This window comes from Manis pentadactyla, chromosome 4 (assembly GCF_030020395.1).
Source record: "Manis pentadactyla isolate mManPen7 chromosome 4, mManPen7.hap1, whole genome shotgun sequence".
Taxonomy (NCBI): domain Eukaryota; kingdom Metazoa; phylum Chordata; class Mammalia; order Pholidota; family Manidae; genus Manis; species Manis pentadactyla.
Window position 1 is genome coordinate 23,236,826 of NC_080022.1, and position 20,669 is coordinate 23,257,494.

A 20,669-nucleotide genomic window follows, 5' to 3' on the forward strand; every position below is an offset into this window, starting at 1 on the left:
TATCAAACCAACATGTAAATACATATGAAACCAAAAATGTCCTCTGGGCACGAGCATATTATGAATAATCACAACTCAGCTTTGGGGACAGATGTAGATTTATTTACCTGGCTTCACCAGTTAGCCATATAACCCTGAATCTCTGGGTAGCCATTTCCTCATGTGTAAAGCAAAGATAATACCAACACCTGCCTCGTACAATTCTTGTGAAGATTAAAAGATGGTATCTGGTGCAATAAGGAGCAGTGTTTTTTACCATCCACTAAGTGCTAGAATGGGAATTTGGAAGGATGAGGAAAAACCTGTGCTCTCCAAAGTGCTAACCAAGGCATATCACCAGCAATCATACACTGACAATTTTTTTTATTTTGTTATCATTAATATACAATTACATGAGCAACATTGTGGTTACTAGATTCCCCCCATTATCAAGTCCCCACCACATACCCCATTACAGTCACTGTCCATCAGCATAGTAAGATGCTGTAGAGTCACTACTTGTCTTCTCTGTGCTATACTGCCTTTCCTGTGCCCCCCACTACATTATGTGTGCTAATCATAATGCCCCTTATTCCCCTTATCCCTCCCTTCCCACCCATCTTCCCCAGTCCCTTTCTCTTTGGTAACTGTTAGTCCATTCTTGGGTTCTGTGAGTCTGCTGCTATTTTGTTCATTCAGTTTTTTCTTTGTTCTTATACTCCACAGATGAGTGAAAACATTTGATACTTGTCTTTCTCCACCTGGCTTATTTCACTGAGCATAATACCCTCTAGCTCCATCCATGTTGTTGCAAATGGTAGGATTTGTTTTCTTCTTATGGCTGAATAATATTCCATTGTGTATATGTACCACCTCTTCTTTATCCATTCAGCTACTGATGGACACTTAGGTTGCTTCCATTTTTCGCTATTGTAAATAGTGCTGCAATAAACATAGGGGTCATATGTCTTTTCCAAAGTGGACTCCTGCATTCTTAGGGCAAATTCCTAGGAGTGGAATTCCTGGGTCAAATGGTATTTCTGTTATGAGTTTTTTGAGGAACCTCCATACTGCTTTCCACAGTGGTTGCATAAATTTACATTCCCACCAGCAGTGTAGGAGGGTTCCCCTTTCTCCACATCGTCACCAACATTTGTTGTTTTTTGTCTTTTGGATGGTGGCCATCCTAACTGGTGTGAGGTGATATCTCATAGTGGTTTTAATTTGCATTTCTCTGATGATTAGAGATGTGGAGCATCTTTTCATGTGCCTGTTGGCCATGTGAATTTTTTCTTTGGAGAAGCATCTGTTCAGATCCTCTGCCCATTTTTAACTGGATTATTTGCTTTTTGTTTGTTGAGGCGCATGAGCTCTTTATGTAATTTGGATGTCAACCCCTTATCGGATCTGTCATTTATGAAGATATTCTCCCATACTGTAGGATGCCTTTTTGTTTTACTGATGGTGTCCTTTGCTATACAGAAGCTTTTTAGTTTGATATAGTCCCACTTGTTCATTTTTGCTTTTGTTTCCCTTGCCAAGATATGTTCATGAAGAATTTGCTCATGTTTATATTTAAGAGTTTTGCCTGTGTTGTCTTCTAAGAGTTTTATGGTTTCATGACTTACATTCAGGTCTTTGAGCCATTTTGAGTTTATTTTTGTGTATGGAGTTAGACAGTGATCCAGTTTCATTCTCTTAGATGTAGCTGTCCAGTTTTGCCAACACCAGCTGTTAAAGAGGCTGTCATTTCCCCATTGTATATTCATGGCTCCTTTTTCATATATTAATTGACTATATATGCTTGAGTTAATATCTGGACTCTCTATTCTGTTTCACTGGTCTATGGGTCTGTTCTTGTGCCAGTACCAAATTGTCTTAATTACTATGGCTTTGTAGTAGAGCTTGAAGTTGGGAAGCGAGATGCCCCCTGCTTTATTCTTCCTTCTCAGTATTGCTTTGGCTATTTGGGGTCTTTTGTGATTCCATATGAATTTTAGAACTATTTGTTCCAGTTCGTTGAAGAATGCTGTCGGTATTTTGATAGGGATTGCATTGAAGATGTAGATTGCTTTAGGCAGGATAGCCATTTTGACAATATTAATTCTTCCTACCCAGAGCATGGGATGAATTTCCATTTATTAGTGTCCTCTTTAATTTCTTTTAAGAGTGTCTTGTAGTTTTCAGGGTATAGGTCTTTCACTTAGATACTGACAATATTTTGTCTTCTTGTCCACACAAGTAACAGCAGGTATAATTCATTACAACAATCATAGTACTTTCATACTACGTAATAGTCTAAGCACAAATATCCTGCAAGTTAGCAGCAAAAGCATAGACGGGTTTCAATGAACACGATTTTTTAATATCATATGAGACAGCATCTCCAAATCCTACTGAGTCATTGGAAAAATTACAGGTAACTTCCTAATAAAACACAAATGCTTAGTAGCTAACAAAACAGATATGATTCAAGTTAAAGTTACTCAGTGAATTCATAAACAGATCAGTTAATTTGGCTATGATCCATGGTCAGTGAAAATCCATAAACTTATGCTGAGGTCTCACAAGGACCTGTGTCTAAGGAAGAACCTCAACTACATCTAACCCATGCAAAGAATAGGACTAGGCGATAATGAGCCAAGAATAAAATGTATTCAAGATATGTGTGTGTTTGTGTGTATCAATCATAGCTAAGCAGTTACAAAGCACCTCTACTATTGGTTTGGAAGAAACCCTAGAAATGTAAGGGATGACCCCATCAAAGAATATGAGGAATTTCTTCCTAACAATACTATTCAAAGACATCAGTGTAAAGACTAAAGCCTTGGTGTGATGTTGCAATAGCTTGACCACTCCTTCAATCCCTAATCCTGAGGGAGAAAATAGATCATTATCAAATGAAAATAGCATATTCCAAGCTTTATGTACAATCCCCGATATGTACGAGTAAGACTGGCTCAGAACAATTAGGTGCTCTCATCAACGAACTATGGTCTAAGTGAGGGCAAGTGTATGTCTTCCTTGCCAGTCCCCAAATCATGACAAGTATAAGCAAGCTGAAAGTAATTCCTGCTCTCTGAATCCCCTCCAACAAGCAGAATTTTTCTTTCTCAAAGTATTAGGAACAACCATGCAGCCTCACCTGGCATGCCTGCAGCCAGTCCTTGTCCAAAGGCAAGGGCAGAATTCACTGCTGCAGCTGCCACTAGTGGATCTGTTTGCTGCCCCTGCTGGTTCTGATTTGGGGTCAAAGGACGCTGACTGGCTCCTCCACGGAGAACCTGGGAGATAGAAATAAATCAACCACTTTCTTCTCATTAGAAATATCTAAGACCCACAATGTGCTTAAGTCGGGTTGACTTTTAAATAAAAATTGATGGTCATAAACTACTTTTCCTATAATGGTTTTTATATGGCATGGCTGTTAGGATATAAATTCAATAAGCAACATTTCATATAGCGATATCTCATTCTACCACTCTTGTTTTAAACATACTACCTTTGGAAGCAGCCAAAAGCATATAAAAGTGATGACTCATTCATTAATCAAATACTTAATGCCTACCATCTGGCAGGTACTAGGATGAACAAAGCTTCAGCCCTCTTGGAGCTTGTGTTCTAGTGAACAGACAGACAATAAAAAGTAACTCTATAATATTCTGTCATTGCTCTGACAAAAAGTGAGTGAAGAAGAAAGAATACAATGGAGTGGGGAAGGGAGTTTAGAAAGGATGAAGAGGTAATGTACCCACATAATTAAGTTGAAATATCTGTGTCTAAAAGAAAAAACACAAAAAGAAGTTGTATTTTCTTTATGGAATATGAGAACATTTTCTCTACCCTGTAACACTATTCCCATTCATCAAGGCCCAAATGGCCCCAAATGAGCTCACCAGATTTGATTTAGGAGGCTTCTGACCTGTTTCTATTTCTCCTCTCATAAATTCCACAACATACAGCAATCTAAATGGAGATGAGTATTAGTCAAGAACACTGACATTTCAGTGCAGAATACCAGTTCTGCCACTGTGATAAAGGATCTACTTTTTATTAATGAAACATAGTATCAAAATTCTGGTAATCATTCTTATTCTGAATGCTCCTATTGAATTCTGAATTTTTAATCCTCTTGAATTCTATTCTGAATTCTGACCACAAGATCTAGACAACCCAAATCAAGTAAAAATGCAAAACCCACAGACCAAGGCTAAAATCACCAAAGTTTATAAATAATGCATTTTGCAATGTTTTCAAAGGTAATGTTCTTATCACTTTCACTACTACTCTGCTATTCATAAAAGATATGTGGTCAAGAACCTGGGTACAGATTATTCTGGGTACCATTTGATAAAAAGTTTAAAGAGAAATATCAGTAACAATCAAATGTTTATTAAGTGGGCATAAAGTGAACTACACTGAACATACTGGCAGGAACAGATGTGTAGACACTTAATTTACCCGAAGTTTCTTACTTCCTTATTTGTAAAAGTGGTGAGAATAAACGCTGATGTTCCAGGTTTGTTGGGATCATTAATGTCTGCAAGGCACAATACCTTGCAACCAAGAGATAATCAGTAACCAGTAACTAATTCCTATCAAAATACTGGGCAATTTATTTCTGTTTGTGACCTAACGAATCTAGTAAGACTGAAGAGTGCTTCAGTCTACATAGAAGAATCAAGGGAGATTGTGCACAGGCTAAGTGTTTGAGGCAAGACATAGGAGACGCCTAACCTATAACCCTGAAGATCTCTCACTGTAGGAAAAGTTAACAGCATGCACAGAAACATGGCAATACTAATAGTTCAAGAATAAATTCTAATAAAAAAATGAAAGCAGCATTTTTGCATGGTATAATGAACTAGGTTTATGTCTGCTTAGAGGTTTTGTGAAAGGTCAGAGGCAGGGGAATGTACAAGGTGCCTGAAGACAGGGGTAGTCCAGCTATTGAGTCCTGTTTTAATTGAGAAGAGCAACTTATTTCCTTCTTGTATGGTGCTTGATAAATCAAAGTTCTTAAGTCAGCTGCCAATGTTTGTGTATTTCAATTTCATCAATAGCTGTCAAGTCTGGATTTTACGGAAACAAATTAATGAAATTTCACAAGTAACATTTTAATATGTAATAAAATCAGTAAAAATGACTGCATATATATTTGTAAAACACTAGATTAGGAGTTAGTTTACTACCTGTCTTATGATGCAAAAACTCTCAAATTTAGATTTCTTTACAAAGGTACTTAATGTACTGATTTAAACAAACCTTTTTGAAATCTACCAATACTTAATAAGCAAGAACATGCTCAATGGGGATATTTTAATAATCATCCATACTTCTGTATTTCTGTAGTTCATGATGCTTGGCAGAATCATCACCTATATAGTCCCCCTAATCTAGGAAGTTCACAAGCCATTCAAAGCTCTTCTGCCTCAAAATACAATATCCAACACCAAATCACCACCAAGTTTACTACCTGTGTTGGATTCAGCCTAACACCCAGGATTTTTTCTTGAAATAGAAAAAGAAAAAACTTTTATCATATGTGGAAGGAACCTTTGAGAAGGATGAAAAAGGTATCAGAAGGAAGATGGAGTGGCTGGAATGTCAGTGACTCTACCAAAAGATCCAACAATTAGATTTGGAATAGTTAGGGTGCCTAGAACATAACAAATGCTTTCTGATAAAATGTAAAGGCCAAAAAAAAAGTTTTAAAAGGGCCTCTCATTTCCATGACCAAGACAAAGGAGTTCACCAAGAAAATCATATTTTCCTAAAACAACTAAAGGCAGAAACTGGCAAAAATAACACTGGAACTGAAATATGGCTGTTTATTAAAGAGTAATGCTAACAGTTTTTCCATAATAGGTTTTCTAATTGCGGATGTGAGAAAACTCTAAAATGCAAATAATTATCAGGCCAATATTATAGCTAAGGCATCTAGATTTAGAGAGGTTATACAACTTACCCTAGTTGCAACCAGTTAGTAGCAGAACAAAGACCAAATCTCAGGTCTTCTATAACTCCAGACATCACAATATGATCAGAAAATAGGTCAAGCTGTGAAAGTACACACTTGTTCTCAAATCTTAAAAATATACTATCTGTGTTACCTTGGGCACACAAATTCTATCTCCTTAATTTTATGATGGGAAGTCATATAATCTACCAGAATTAGAGTAAGTAAACAGAAATCATATACAGAGCCATTAGCTTTAAACAGAAAGCTTTCAATAGGAACTACTTATTACTATTTTTCTTGTTCATTCTATTAGAGATAATTTTAAAACATGGTTATTACTTGTCTTTTAAATACACAATGATTTGGCAGCCATTCAACAACAAAGATCACACAAATACTGACTATCCACAGAGTAGCTATTAAGAAATTTATTAACAGAGATCACCCTTTCTGTCAGCAAATTATCTGCTGAAATCCCTTATATACCTGGTACTAGAATGGTATCTATAGCAAAGAAAATCATACATTAGCTTCCCAAAAAATCACCTTACTATTGACAAACTGACCAGGATAAACTAGCTAGAATTTTAAGACCTCTGTGTTTTTCCTGTAATTTTGTGGGATCTAAAAAATTAAACACTCTCTTGGTGAGACTGATTAAAAAAAAAGGACCATTGTTTGAATCTTATGTACATACATGAGCATGGTTATTTTGCCTCAAAAGACAGCCTTAACTTGCAGCACATATCAAAAGGCCTAAATACTCATTTTATCTACTCAAAAAAGTAAGTCTGTTTCTAGGAATTTATTCCACGGAAATAATCATGGACTTACATAAAGGATATTAATCAGCCTTATTTATAACACAAAAATATTGCTAAGTTAAATATCAAATAAAAACGAACTGGTAAAAAGTAAAGTATGGGATACTCTCTGATGGATTTAAATATAGCTGGTATTTTTTTTTTAATATGGACCACTTCTCTAATTTGCTTATCATCCTTGAGCAGGGGTCATGCTGATCTTCTCTGTGTTGTTACAATTTTTAGTATATGTGCTGCCAAAGCTACTAGCATTAGCTGGTAAATGTTACTAAAAAGAACATCAAATAACTTGGAAAAGTGTAAAAACAGGATCCAAATCATGTGGACACCATAATTCTAATTTTGAAATTAAATAAATAATAAGGCTGGAATGACAGATACCAAACATTGATATTGTTTTTTTTTCTGACATGAGGATTTAGAGTGATTTTTTTTCGAGTTTTCGAATTCACCACACTGTTCAGCAATAAATAGGTGTTATTCTAGTAAGCAGAAGAAAATGGCCTGTTTTAAATAAAAAGACATACTTAAGTTTTGCAGCTAAACATCCTTTACCAACTCAGTTAAAAAGCTATTATTACTAGCAGTTAAAACAAATACAATAGGTTTAAAGATTTATATCCAATTCAACAGATGTTATCAATAAGCAGTCTGAAGAACGAGTACCTCCCACGGCAAGCTACTTGTAAGAGAGCCCGAAGTGATGTGGGAATTGTTTAGAAGGACGCTACAGTATAGCAGAAAGAAAATTTTACTATCAGTGTGAATACTCAGTCACTCGCTAACTATGTACCCTTAACTGGACAGTCCTCTCAGCAGTTTTCTCGTATGTAATATCATGATCTCACCTAGTTATACTGACCAAGGATCTGATACATAATAGGCACTCAGTAACACACACGAGAGGGAACTCACCCACTCACTCAGTGTTCCTCCATTAGGAGCAACATCACCTTTAATTATATACAGAACAACCATTCACACTTAGTTGGGGTGAGACTTGCTGACATTTACCTGCTGCTGCCCTTGCTGAGCCTGGGGGGTAGTCTGCTGATTAGCAGAATTAGTTGCTGCAGCAGCGGCAGCAGCTTGCTGCTGAAAAAGACTGGCAGGGTAGACTCCCCAGGGAGTGACTCCATAATACTGGTGAGGAACCACAGCAGGGCCTAAAAACAGCAAAAGAAAGGTAAGGAAAGTTTAGACCAGTAACAGTCATCTCAGGGTTTCCAAACACTACAGCTGACTCGGCAGATCCTACTGTAAAATAGTAACTTAATATATTGACTCATTCTAGCTAATCACAGATTGTTTTTTAAAAACATTAAATATATTTGAGTCCCACACCAAAATCTTCTAAAATCAGTCATATACTCCAGGCCTAAAAGAACAAGCTAATGAAGGACAAAATACTGAAGATATCAAAAGAGAGAAAAACTGACAGAAGTGGAAAGGGATAGTTTAAGAACAGATGGAGGAACTGGCCTTGGTCAGCAAGAAGGCAAAAGCATGTTTTTCCCCTGAGAAAGAACGGATATAGAACAGACAGATATAGGCAAAGGTTGTTGTTAGAAGGGAAATAAATGGAAAGTTTGTGTACTTACTGTGATGGAACAGAACTAAAGATACAGTTGTACCCTGCTTTTGGTGGTAAGGATGGCACCTGAGGTGACTGATATGGACAGGGATTCTGGTGCTTCATTAATTCCAAAAGCATGAAAATGCATCAAGTCTTTTGACAACAAAACCCAGACACTCTAGAACCTCCATTGCTCAATCCCTAAGAGGCTTGGTTTTCCTCTTTCTATTCTTAAAGTCACAAAAGTCATTCAACACAACTACATTCAAACACTGATATATGAAATTTTAAATTTAAGTCAAGATTGAAAACAAAAAATATAAAACACCTTGACTTCTTATAGACCTGCTGAGTATACTAAACAAAAATCATTCTGCTTTGAACTAAATTATCTGTTCATCTTTGGCAACAAGCTACAGCTGCAGTCTCTGCCATACATGTAGGCATCAGAGAGGTAGCAGAGCTACGCAGACAGCAACATGGGTGTGCCAAAAGTCACAACCACATGATTCTATGAAGGTGGTGGCAAGAAAACACCAAAGCTGCCTATTTGCCCACCAAGACAAAGGCTTAGTAAAAGCACAGTTTAAAATATCTGCACCTTGACTGAATGATAACCTCATCTTTCAATGGAGTTCCAAAGAGTTGTTTCAAATACATCTATTCTGACATAGTAGCTAGTCCTGTAGCAACATATACTTCAAGTCAGAATAAATTGGTACACTTTTTGTTTCCATGTTTTTAGCTTCTAAGACACAATTAAGTCAAATTACATCACTGTTCAATATTGCTCTGACACTTTAATTTGGTATTTTCTCTATCTGTGGGCTTAGCCAGGATCAAGAAGCTCTGTTTATAAAGGTGCTCACTAAGAAACACTACATGTGGGTGCAAAATAAAGGCACTGCTTAGAAAAGCTATTTTTTTCATAATAAGCAAATGGGTTAAAGAACTTTTAACTTAGAACCTGAACAGTCTAAAAAACCATACCTCCAAGTTAAAGAGAATGGTGAGCCCCCAAACTTTTCTGACTACTTATAAAGTGGGGTGGTCTTGAGCAGTTAAAGAAAAGAATGAAAGAGACACAACAAAGACCCTGTCCAAGCCTTAGTTTCCTCATCTGCAAAATGGGTGTGTAGTAAGTGGTAGGGTGTTGCCACTCTCTCATGAAAAGTTAAGTGGCAACTGCAATGACAGCAGCAATGTTCCCACAAAAGGCAACAAAACAAATGTCTACTGTGCACAGACAGGTATTCCCACAAACATTTATGCTATCTTTTACATTTTCTCAAGTGGGATTTCTACTACTTTCTCCAGTCATTTGGCCTAAGACTGACTTTAGGAAAATACCCAAGGGTGCATCATTAACTGAGCCTGGCTCAACAGGATGCCTGCTTCAATTCCTGTGTGATTAACACTCCAAAAGAATATGCACTTTCATACTTTGGGTAGTTAACATTTCCAATTCTGTGTGAAATTAAGTCATTTTCACTCTGGCTCAGCTGATGAATACAAAAAGCAATATTCTCATCACCAAACTATGATATCAGTAAGGACAAGTGTGTCATCCCTGAGACTAGTTCTTTGTTTCAAATAACATACAGTTAAGTCAGTAGAGGAAAATAACTTAGTAGAGGGAAGAAAGTATAGAAAAGACAATTCAGGATAACACGGACATTGCATGCCAAAAGTGAAGTGCATGTATGGGCCTTGAATTAGACCTGGTTCAAACCCCCAACTCTACAACATTCAAATTGTGTGACCTCAAAAAGACAGCTCTCTCAGCCCAACTCCGACCTGTAAAACCATCATCCAACAAGTGAAAGAAACAGTACAATGCCTGCAAAACAGTTAAAAAGGGCTCAATACTAATGTGGTTAGCAAAGACCATTCTGCTAGGAAGCACTTTCTATTTCCCCAAAGGCTAGGGCCCAGAGGAATTACACTATTTATGTTCACATCACAACCCATGCCAAAATGCGAATAATTTTAAAGAAAATAATTCTATACTGAATGTGAGTTCATAATTGCAAATTACATGCTCTATACTAAGTAAGATCTCCTAATAGTCATGATTTACATGACTTGGAGGGATCTGTTCCCAAAAAATATCACTTTGGATGACACTTTATTTGTCCTAATGTTGAATTCAATCTACTATACATTTATGACCCAACATGGTGACAGCAACTGTGCCACAAAGAGTCACACAACAAGTGTCTACCTTTGAAAGAATTGGGTCTCAAGGGAGTGAAAAGCCCTACTCATGTACACATCCACAAGCAAATATAAAGCAATAACAAGTAACAGACAAAGAAAAGGGAGGGTTAGCAAAGGAAGGTTTTCTACAGTGGACAATGCCAGCAAAGGAGCTTTCCAGGCAAAGAATGGGAAGAGTTCACTACAGAGGACAAAGACCACAGTGTCCAAAGATACAGAGGGTTAAACCAGTGTTGTACCTACAGCAAGCTAAAGTTGGTTTAGTATTGTTAGAATGTATGGTGTGAGCCAGTGGTAGCCAATGTGGAGGAAGAGAAAATGGTGCACACATAAAAAAAATCATGCAGAAATCCCTATGTACAATGGGTCCGAATCCTCACTAATCCTCAGAATGCTATGGCAGTTCCTTAAAAATACTGAGTCCAAGGAACAACATACCACCACCACCACTGCTACCACCCAATTAGGTTGGAATGATCAGCCAGGTTTGGTAATTACTGCAGTATATGCTGTATGAGGGTAGGTAAGACAGACATCTATGAACGGTTTAAGCAGAAGGGTGAAAGGGTAAGATTTGTATTTGATACAGTGTTCTTGTACAATTTAGAGGGTTAAGGAGAGGGGAGAAGAAAGGAAATTAAAAATATGTAAAAGAGAATAGCTACAAAAGTCTAGGTAAAGAGTTTAAGGGCCTGGACTGTGGTAGACCAGAGGTAGCAGAAAAACCTGGGCAAGGGGAGAAGTTCCCACGATATATAAGAGCAATGGTGGCTCCATGGATCCACCAAAATACCTATACAGGAGGTAGCTGATTAATTTGCCTTTGGATATGTTCAAGCCTGAGGTTACAGCTAAGCAGAGATATCCAGCTGGCAGGTAGACGGCACTGGAAATCAGGAGAGAAATATCCACTGGTGACATGGATTTGCAAGAGTATCAAGAAAGCATGCCCATCAAAACCACTTTTTAGCAGGTGTGAAAATCCCTCATGCAGCAGAATGTCTTACCTAGTGTTGCTGCAGCAGCCAATCCAGCTGTGTAGGGGTCCGTCCCTGGGGGAGCAGCACTGATGATGTAAGGATTGGGAACAAACGCAGCAGGAGCTAAACCTGCTGAAAACATACCTGTCAGTAAAAACAAACTTGACTACAACTGCAGCCCTACCAAAAAGAGAAGATAGGATAGGTTAAGAGAAGAGAGACATTTTTAAAAGATAAAATAATCCAGAGAAGACGAGTAATGACTTTATAGTATCTTACTATACTAACAGACAGTGACTGCAATGAGGGAGGTGAGGACTTGATAATATGGGTGAATGTTGAAACCACAATGTTGTTCATGTAAAACCTTCACAAGACTGTATTATCAATGATACTTTAATAAAAAGAGATAAAATAATCCCTCTACTAAATATTATGACAAGGTTTTACCTATCGTCTTTTTTTTATCTTAGCTAAAGAATTACAATTAAAGCTTATGTAATTTTAAATTCAGCACAATTTCTAAAAGACTATTAAAATGTTAACAGCTAAAATAAAGCAATTTATAAGATTTTGTGATGGGATGGAGGGAAGGATTCATTTTCCATTTAAAATAATTTTGCAGTTTTCCTCAAAAGAAAAAAAGTATAGGTATTAATAAAGGTTACCTCCTACAACTATAAATCAAACCAGGCCAAGGCCTTTATGTCTGGTCTTACTGTATCTAGGTTGGAAGCAAGTCTTTTTTCCCACAGCATATCATAATCTACGATTGGCAATCTCCTTTCTATGCAATCATGTCATCTTGACACATTAAAAAGAAAATTTGTTTCTACTTATACTTATTTCTTTGGCTCAAAGAGACTCTTAAAAGGTACAGGGGTGGTCTATGGAGTAAGACAAAAATTATGTGTATCAAAACATGAACAATCACCATAGGAAAAGGGCAAAGCTCCTTTAAAAAACAGTAATTATATGAGAATACATTTAAAATTTTTCAATACATGCTGCTTGGCAAGTGGATTTATAGGTCCTACTTGCTACTTAACGAGAAGTTATATGATCCCCATCTATACAATACCAGCAAAGACAAAACTATCATTACGTAATTGATTTCGTCCAATCTCACCAACATAGTTGATGCTAGTCACTTCTTTAGTAAAAATTTGACCCTAAAACAGCTGAGATAGAACAACAGCTGGATGCTAAGAAACCTTAGGTCTAGAAATGTCAAAAATAAAGACTGTGGCTAAGACACCTGGATGAGAGGAAAAGGCCATTTACTTTCAGGGACCTGTGTGGACTGTTATAATCAGTCTACACTACTGGGTTTCAATAGCAGCCAACTATTCTAAAATGGTAGCCACAGCTGTCCTACGGGGGCGACAGGCATCAGGACTTACCAATGTGAGGCTGATGAGCGGCCGCAAGTGCATACTGCTGCTGCTGAGCAGCTGTCAACTGCTGGACGGCAAGCGCATTAGGTCTTTGGAACAGCTGAGGTAAGAAAAAGAGAGAGTGAGGTCAGAGAAACTGTCTCATAATAACATTAAAACCTCTCCGAGTAAGAAGTTCTACAACCCTTAGTTTATTAGCATGATACTTGAAACAGCATTTTCATGCTGTACTCCATTGCCGTGGTACGGCAGCACTTCACAGTTCTTTCCTTCCCCCCTCTACCTTAACCTCACTTGGGCACACCCAGCTCCCATGAGCTGACCACCTCACAGGCTGTTCCCTGAACTGCAAACATACATACATATGCCCTCATGGTTGTCAAAAGACTGTCCTGCCTGATCCAAGGCACACTGAAAATTAAATAAATACACTACAAAATGACTTACCGCAATGCTCCTGGTGCTAATATCTCCCTTCGGTTCTTTCAAATTCCTCCCCACCCCAACCCCAAGTATTTTGTTTGGGAAGGAAAATGAAAAGTACTCATTTCATCCTCTGGCTGCCTCTTCCCTGAGAAATGATACTGGATACCTTCCTCAACTAGTAGCTTACTTATCATAACGAGTAAACTAGGTAACTGCCAACTTTTGGGAATTCCCAAGTTTCCTAGGATACCTATTGTTTATAGGTAGGAAATAAAACAACAGAAATACAGCTGCTACTCAAAACTGGGATATAGCACACTTCGTAGTTCCCAAGAAAAGGAAAGGAGTTCAAGGCCTTGACATTAAGAATATCCCAAAGTTCTAGCTTAATACAAAGTCAATCATTTATTCGTCTGTTCTACAAATACTCATGAAACAAGTAATACCTACTAGGGGCTGTGCAAGGAACTAGGGATACAACGTTGAATGATATGTTCATACATGTTAGTATGAACCATATAGGTACAAAGAAAGGCAATTTTGGATCGCCTTGATATGTGCCTCTTTCCAATGAGTCATACAGATGACTTCTTTATTTGCTGAAATCAGACTGAGAGCACTTACTAAAGGGACCTCCCTAGAAAGGACCTTCAACCTACCTGCTCTTTCTATAGGACTTTTCAACAGCTCAGCTGACATCACTTCAATGATATATAACAGACACCATGGATCTTGAATTACAGATGTCCTCATAAAGAGACCTAACAGTTTCAGACATTAGAAGATAATACTATTCTACCAACTCAGCTTAATTATTGTCATACCTGGACGTTTAATGTTATCCTAGGTAGTGGAGAGACTTTCTGTCCTATGATTTGACTACTTCTATGCCTCAAATATATGAGTAGACTGATTTTAAATAAAAAGAAAACAAAAGGTATTTTGAATATACTGGCCAACTTCACCTATTATCTCTTTTTCCATACATTCATCTTTCTAAAAACCAGAGTAAAATTAGTCTTTGCTGTTTACCGCATGAATGTCCAAAGTAACCATGTACAGATTTCAAAGACTGTAGAATTTCTAAATTTTTAAAGGTTAAAGAAAAGAAAAACTTGATTATGATGCTGGTAAAAAGATAGTGCTACTTTACAGGCATTGATTAAATATCAAGCCTTCAAAAGAAATAAATACTGGCATCTATTGACAAACATATCAAAACAACTGTTCATTCTAGAAAGGGAGCCAATAAGTACTATTTGGTAACTATGTAATCTTGTGGTTTTTGCCAAGTTGGTTTCACATTTCTGTTCTACCTAAAGGACAGTGTCTCCTACGAACAGGATGCAGTCTACTAGGGAGCAGCAGCCAGGAGGGAGAAAACAAGATAGTGTAAAGTTGTTTTTAAAATATTGTCAAGGTTGTAAAAATACATCCTAGCTCCATTAAATACTTACTGTTTCTTCAATGGATCTCTGTAATTTTCCTAGACTAAAACCTTTTGAAATATTTAACTTATCTCAGACATTGCTCATGCTAGTCTCTTCCTACTACCTTTTTTACCCTGCTACAAACAACTCATTTCATTCAATGAACATTTTTTTGAGTGCCTGCTATTAGCTAGGTGCTGTGACATGGAGCTATGGCAATAAAGATGGTGTGTTCAGAATATAACTCTAGAAATTATCTCACTTAACTGAAAATAGTACTCCAATGCCATTCCACCTGACTTATCCTCATTTCATGTTTTTAACATTACATTTAACTCATTAGATGTATGTGTACTGTATCTGTAAATATACATACAAATACAGTATGTGAATACCACAAAAATAATCATTCTGCATAACATTAGTTTGTGCTCACCACGTTACCACACTTTGAGAGTGGGGACTATTACTTTTAACTAGAAATATATAGGCCCTATGAGAGATCCCATATATCCTGTGTTTGAGAGTTGATTAATCTCTCAGTGATTATGATGAAAAGAGTATTTTCTTGAGTGCATTTTGCTATAAACAATTAACCAAAGTAAATCATGCATCTACAGCAAACAGATTTGATTATAGCATAGATTACAGCAATTTTAACACATTCTCCTTATGTAAATGGTCCAATATTAGCAGGAAATACAGGGTATTCAAAACAAAATTGGGTAATTGGCAAGTAATAGATTCCAAAGGATTCTGAAAAACACATACAAATGACATCTGCTGGGCAAAGCACTCAGCTCTTTAACAATTCCACGATTTTCACAAAGCAAGCCAATCATAACAGAAACACAATGCTGTGAGATTTGGAAAAAATGCTTATTTTAAGGTAGGTATAATGATAAAAACATGCCACTACTGATTACAATTTACTTAGGTAGAATTCATAAGCTGTCAAGAGACTGAATGCAGGGGAAAAACACTATTTCAAGCTTATGAAGATTCCCAATCAGAAATATTGAAGGCATAATTTGGGAACTATACAACAAGCTGATCTAACAACTCCCTTCTCTGTCACTGTATGATCTTAGAAAACAGACCCTGCAAGATTTTTACTACAGATAAGAATCGCCAGTCAATAACACCTAAAACTGACCTACAGCTGGCATCTTATGAAAGATAGCTGCCACTACTGTTACTGTTATCAATAATTGATTGGCATAAAAACAATGTTCTTGAGTTTTTAGAATCTGTAGGAATAACATCTAAATATGGAGTTAGTAAAAGTGAAAGAGAAACCACCCCTTTCCCCAACCAAAATAAAATAAGCAGGCACAGGCAATAAACATAGTGGGTAAGAGCACAGACTCTGGGACCAGAAGGTCTGGATTCATAACTAGCTCCACCGCTGACTTTCTATTGTTACATTGAGCAAGACAATCTCTCTGTTGCCTCACTCTCCTCCTCTTTAATAGAGACAATAATAATACGTGTAACTCATAAGGTTGTTGTAGATATTGAAATTAATACATATAAAGAGCTTAGAACAGTTCTTTATGTGTGATGCACCTTCTGATGACTGGGGAGAGCATTGCCACACAACTCTTCCACGTACCACCTCTTTCTTACAGCTCCTCCTCAGCCAGGGCAGCCCGGAAAGTGGAGAGCAGAGAGCATGACTCTTCCAAGTCAACGTTAAAAGTCAATACCCCACCGAGTCTGTGAACACCAACTGCTGTCAGCAAGTCTCAAAACAACATGGAGGGAAGAAAACCTGTTTGTTTTTGTTGCTGAGTACTTTCCTCAAAAAAAAAAAAGCTATGAATGCAGTTGAATATGAAGATGAGATAACTCCACATTATTAAAAGGCTTTGTGTTTCTAGTACTAGGTCCAAAGGAAGCAGCAGCCTGGAGCTAGAAACCGAAAAACAGATGTCTGCATAGCTTGTAGTACATGGCCTTCACTAAATCTCTTAGCTTCAAGCCTTAACTTTCTTATCTGTAAAAATATAACAGCTGCCTTCCCACATGGGACTGTTGGTAAGGATTCACAGAGAAATGCTCTTCAAAACACTAAAAGTATTACATCAATGATGGGACTATAAATTTTTAAGAAAAAAGTCTTATCTTAGAGCTATTCCTCAGTACATGAAATTTGTGAAAGTTTGCTTCCAGATCAAAGCCCATTTTTGATGAGGTTAGCTGAAACACTGCAATGACCAACTAAACTAATGGTTACAATGATGTTTAACAGGTACATACAAACCATGCTGACAAATATTTAAAAAAGAAAAAATTCTTCACATTCGCTTAGCAGATGAAGAACCTGATTCCAAAATAAATGATTTCTAAATACGGTAGAAAAAACAAAACATATCCAAGTCCAATAATAAAGGTAAGCTTCAGTTGACCAAATTGCTAAAAGTCAGTGTTTTGACAATGACTATACACATGACACTGATAGAATAATCCTCCTCTCATTTGTACACTGAAAAGCCAAGAATATTAAATATCTATATTAAAACTATACACACACTTGGCCTCCTAATAACGAAATTTAAGCACGACCACACTTTTAAAAGCAATGCATGCCAATTTCCTCTCCCATTTGACTGGGCTGGGAAGAAATGAATACACTATGACCATTTTACCTTTCAGAATATTGTCTCTGTTAAAATTCATACTTAACAGTTAAGCATTTTAGTACATCATTATCCTCTTTTGTAAAACATGCTACATTAGACAATTTTTAGATTAACTGAATTCTAAATGCAGAAGATGAGCAATTAATCTGATTAATCTAAACCAATGTAATCCTGGCTTTGGTTTTTGATACATATGATTACAATATAATGAAACCTAGTAATAATTTTCTAAAATATGCTTAGGGAACAAGGGATAGTTGTATATAGCTGCATTCAACTTAAGAACATTGCCCAAATGTCATAACAAAAAAATAGTATGAATACATCCTCTATGATCTATTCACTGTGTTTTCCAGGACTAAGGAAAAGACAATGAGAGGAAAGTGAAGAAAGAGGGAGAATACTCCAGAGTTAACAATGAGCATTTTAAGCTATCCTAAATTAGGGGGTTTTGACCCCAGATCTTTGTACCTGGGACAGGTAAAATTATCTTGATTTTCATGAAATTTAGCATGGGATTTCAATTATGATTATAGGCAACACAACACATCAACATTAGTAATACCATCTGTAACTTATTCACACACATAAAAAAATCACATATTATTTTCATGTTACTCTGATTACTAGACATCTCAAAATCTTGTTTATGTTCATTATGACAGCTAGCACACCTAAATCTGTTTCATGCATATGATACAGCATATATATATTAAATTTGGTTTTAAATATTTTTATAGCTATTTTTATATAACTGGCTTCCTTTATGATCCTATTTATGCTACACATTTTAAAACATTATTCTGAGAATTCAGTCCACAGATCTCACCTAACTGCAAAGGGGTTCATGGCACAAAAAGAGGAATCCCTGCTCAAAATAAACCTTAGAAAATTTAAGTTTATGATGTTAATCATGTGACTAGGCAAGTAACTTAACTATCCAAAACCTTAAGTACCATTAAGTTTGTAATGAACTAAATGAAAATTACCCTTTCTTTTCAGGCTGCTGTACATATCTCAGTTTAAGCTGGTATTAACAGTTTTATGAAACCAACACATTATACCAAATCAAAGTCCTGATTAAAAGGAAGTAAGACACAAGAAGGAATTTATTCACTGTCAATATCTAAATCAGAGCCCCTTATAAAATCACTAATAAAGCTACCTACCAATTGTAGCAAGTAATTCAAAACTAAAAAAAGAAATACAGCCTTTGATGCCCATTTAAGAAAGCCAAGAGAAAAGAGAAAAATGTACAGAAAAAATATGTATGTACCACCCTAGATGTTTAGTTCAATCCTCACAATCATTAATATTGTCTGGGACTCAGCCTATCTCTCCAGGCCTCTGTGACCTGGACTTAATAACCAAGTGCACATATCTCCTTTTCCCCTTTCACATGTATCTTCTTCTCTTGTCAGCCTATGACCACACCACGGTCATTTCCATTTCCATACCTATGTTCTGAACTGCAGCAATATACCCTCCACCTGTCTGTCAAGTTAGGCCTATGTAATTCTGGTCCTAATCAAGCCCTATCCTGGTCTGACAGCATTCCAGACCAACCGATTTAGCACTTAGTTCCTCAACTGTCCCACAACTGTTTCATGTATAACAGCCTTACTATGAATAGTAGCTCTGTTCACTATGGGAAGAACCTGGGTTCCTGGAAAGCCACACAAGTCAACAGATAACTGACTAATATGGGTAAAAGAATGTCTACTAAACTGCTACTATATTAACACTCAGCACAAAATACTAAGCAGTAATTAAGTCATTCCTTCCAAAAAACATTTTGTTATTGCTCTAAGGCATCAAAGCAAATTGGTAAAGACATACACCACTATCTACGCAACCTCACAAGTCATTTTTTTTCATCCTCAACTACCACCTAGGATAACTGCTTTTACATATATCTACTTAACACACATACCTGCTGACTTCTAATTTTAAGCCTTTACCTTTACTATTTCCTCCTCTGGAATTTTTATTCGTTTCCTAATATAAACAAGTCTTGCAAGGTACAGCTCAAAATCTACCCCTCCCGTAAATCCTTCCAATCCAAGAGAGCAGAATATGCTCTCCCTTGGCTAAGATTCCTAGAACACAGACAGGCATGATGGTCTCATCATGTCACTGAGTACTTCCTTGCACTATTTAAACAAGCAAAGGAGTCACAATAACTAAATGGAGAGCCATGAGAGCCCCCTCCATTCATGAAAGATATGCTTGGCTGCAGGTAAGAAGAATGCAAACAGAACGTTATAATCCAAAACCCACAGATGAATGACCTCCCTAGTTATCCACAAAATTGGGCATCAAGAGAATTACATACATTTTTCTGATGAGAGGACCATGGCTTTTGATCAGATGGCAACAGAGGGCTGTGACCCTAAAGTGGTCAAATGCTGATCCAGGAGGTAACTGTCCTGTCTATTATGCAGGTTTAGTTATTCGTATATGAAGCACAAGCTAGTGAGCTACATCTAAAGGACTTGCATATGCATGCTGGGCCTCAAAGAATAACCTCCAGTTTTCTTAGATGGCTAGTTTCAAATTTTAGTTTTGGGAAGTATATTAAATATGGAGAATATTCTGTGGCATTATACAAGGGATATGAAAAAGGTTTCCTGAAAACTTCGTCTGCTAAAGCAAAGCAAAAGACACAGAGAGGACAAGACCTAGGCCTTGCCCTAGGCCTAGCTAAGTAATCATAACACAAGGGAGACCATGGCGACACCTTTTCTCAAGGGAACTGCAAAGCACTACAGAGTTCAAAGAAGAGAGACAATACAACTTTCTGATTTGAAGAGCAAGAAAGGTAACAGCACTAGACCTTGAAGAATGAGAATGATTTAAATTAGCAGAAATGGAATGGGAATAATGTGTGATGAAAAGCAAAAGGCTAAGAAAGATTGGAGATATAAAACACCAATTTCCAGTAGAAAAAGGATCCTTCCTTTTTAACAACTCCTGGGATTCTATGCAGGAGCCTTTGGGAGGTTAAGTCTTCATACTTAAGAGTGCTGGGTCAGTGATACCCAGGCATGTTATTAGGGCACCCAGTACAAGAATGTGTAAAACAATCTACTCAGACAAACAAGAATTATGGGCCCATAGGGGGAAAAAAAAAAGATAGTATCATATTTGTTGATATATGTGTGTTAACAATGCCCATATGTTGCAGCAAGACATATATGGGAAGCCAGACCTAATAACAGTTTTAGTTT

The 20,669-nt window shown here is 37.0% G+C and overlaps 1 protein-coding gene and 3 non-coding genes across 18 annotated transcripts in view; all 4 read right to left on the reverse strand.

The window, feature by feature from the left end:
- PUM1 (pumilio RNA binding family member 1) overlaps nt 1-20,669 on the reverse strand; it is a 142,851-nt gene that overhangs the window by 43,581 nt on the left and 78,601 nt on the right. For 8 of the 15 annotated variants that reach the window (XM_036885137.2, XM_036885146.2, XM_036885145.2 and 5 more), the window contains 4 exons: nt 12,945-13,038; nt 11,569-11,685; nt 7,780-7,931; nt 3,125-3,263 (listed from right to left, as the gene is read on the reverse strand). In XM_036885137.2, the coding sequence (XP_036741032.2) occupies nt 3,125-3,263; nt 7,780-7,931; nt 11,569-11,685; nt 12,945-13,038 (502 nt within the window). The remainder of the gene's footprint in view (nt 1-3,124; nt 3,264-7,779; nt 7,932-11,568; nt 11,686-12,944; nt 13,039-20,669) is intronic. The other 7 variants (XM_057499921.1, XM_036885150.2, XM_036885149.2 and 4 more) reach the window with 2 other exon arrangements.
- On the reverse strand, nt 2,934-3,011 carry LOC118912356 (small nucleolar RNA SNORD103/SNORD85). The gene has a single exon (XR_005024779.1). It is a non-coding gene; the product is annotated as a small nucleolar RNA SNORD103/SNORD85 (small nucleolar RNA).
- LOC118912354 (U6 spliceosomal RNA) lies at nt 6,907-7,017 on the reverse strand. Its single transcript, XR_005024777.1, has one exon. It is a non-coding gene; the product is annotated as a U6 spliceosomal RNA (small nuclear RNA).
- Nucleotides 9,834-9,917, reverse strand: LOC118912358 (small nucleolar RNA SNORD103/SNORD85). Its single transcript, XR_005024781.1, has one exon. It is a non-coding gene; the product is annotated as a small nucleolar RNA SNORD103/SNORD85 (small nucleolar RNA).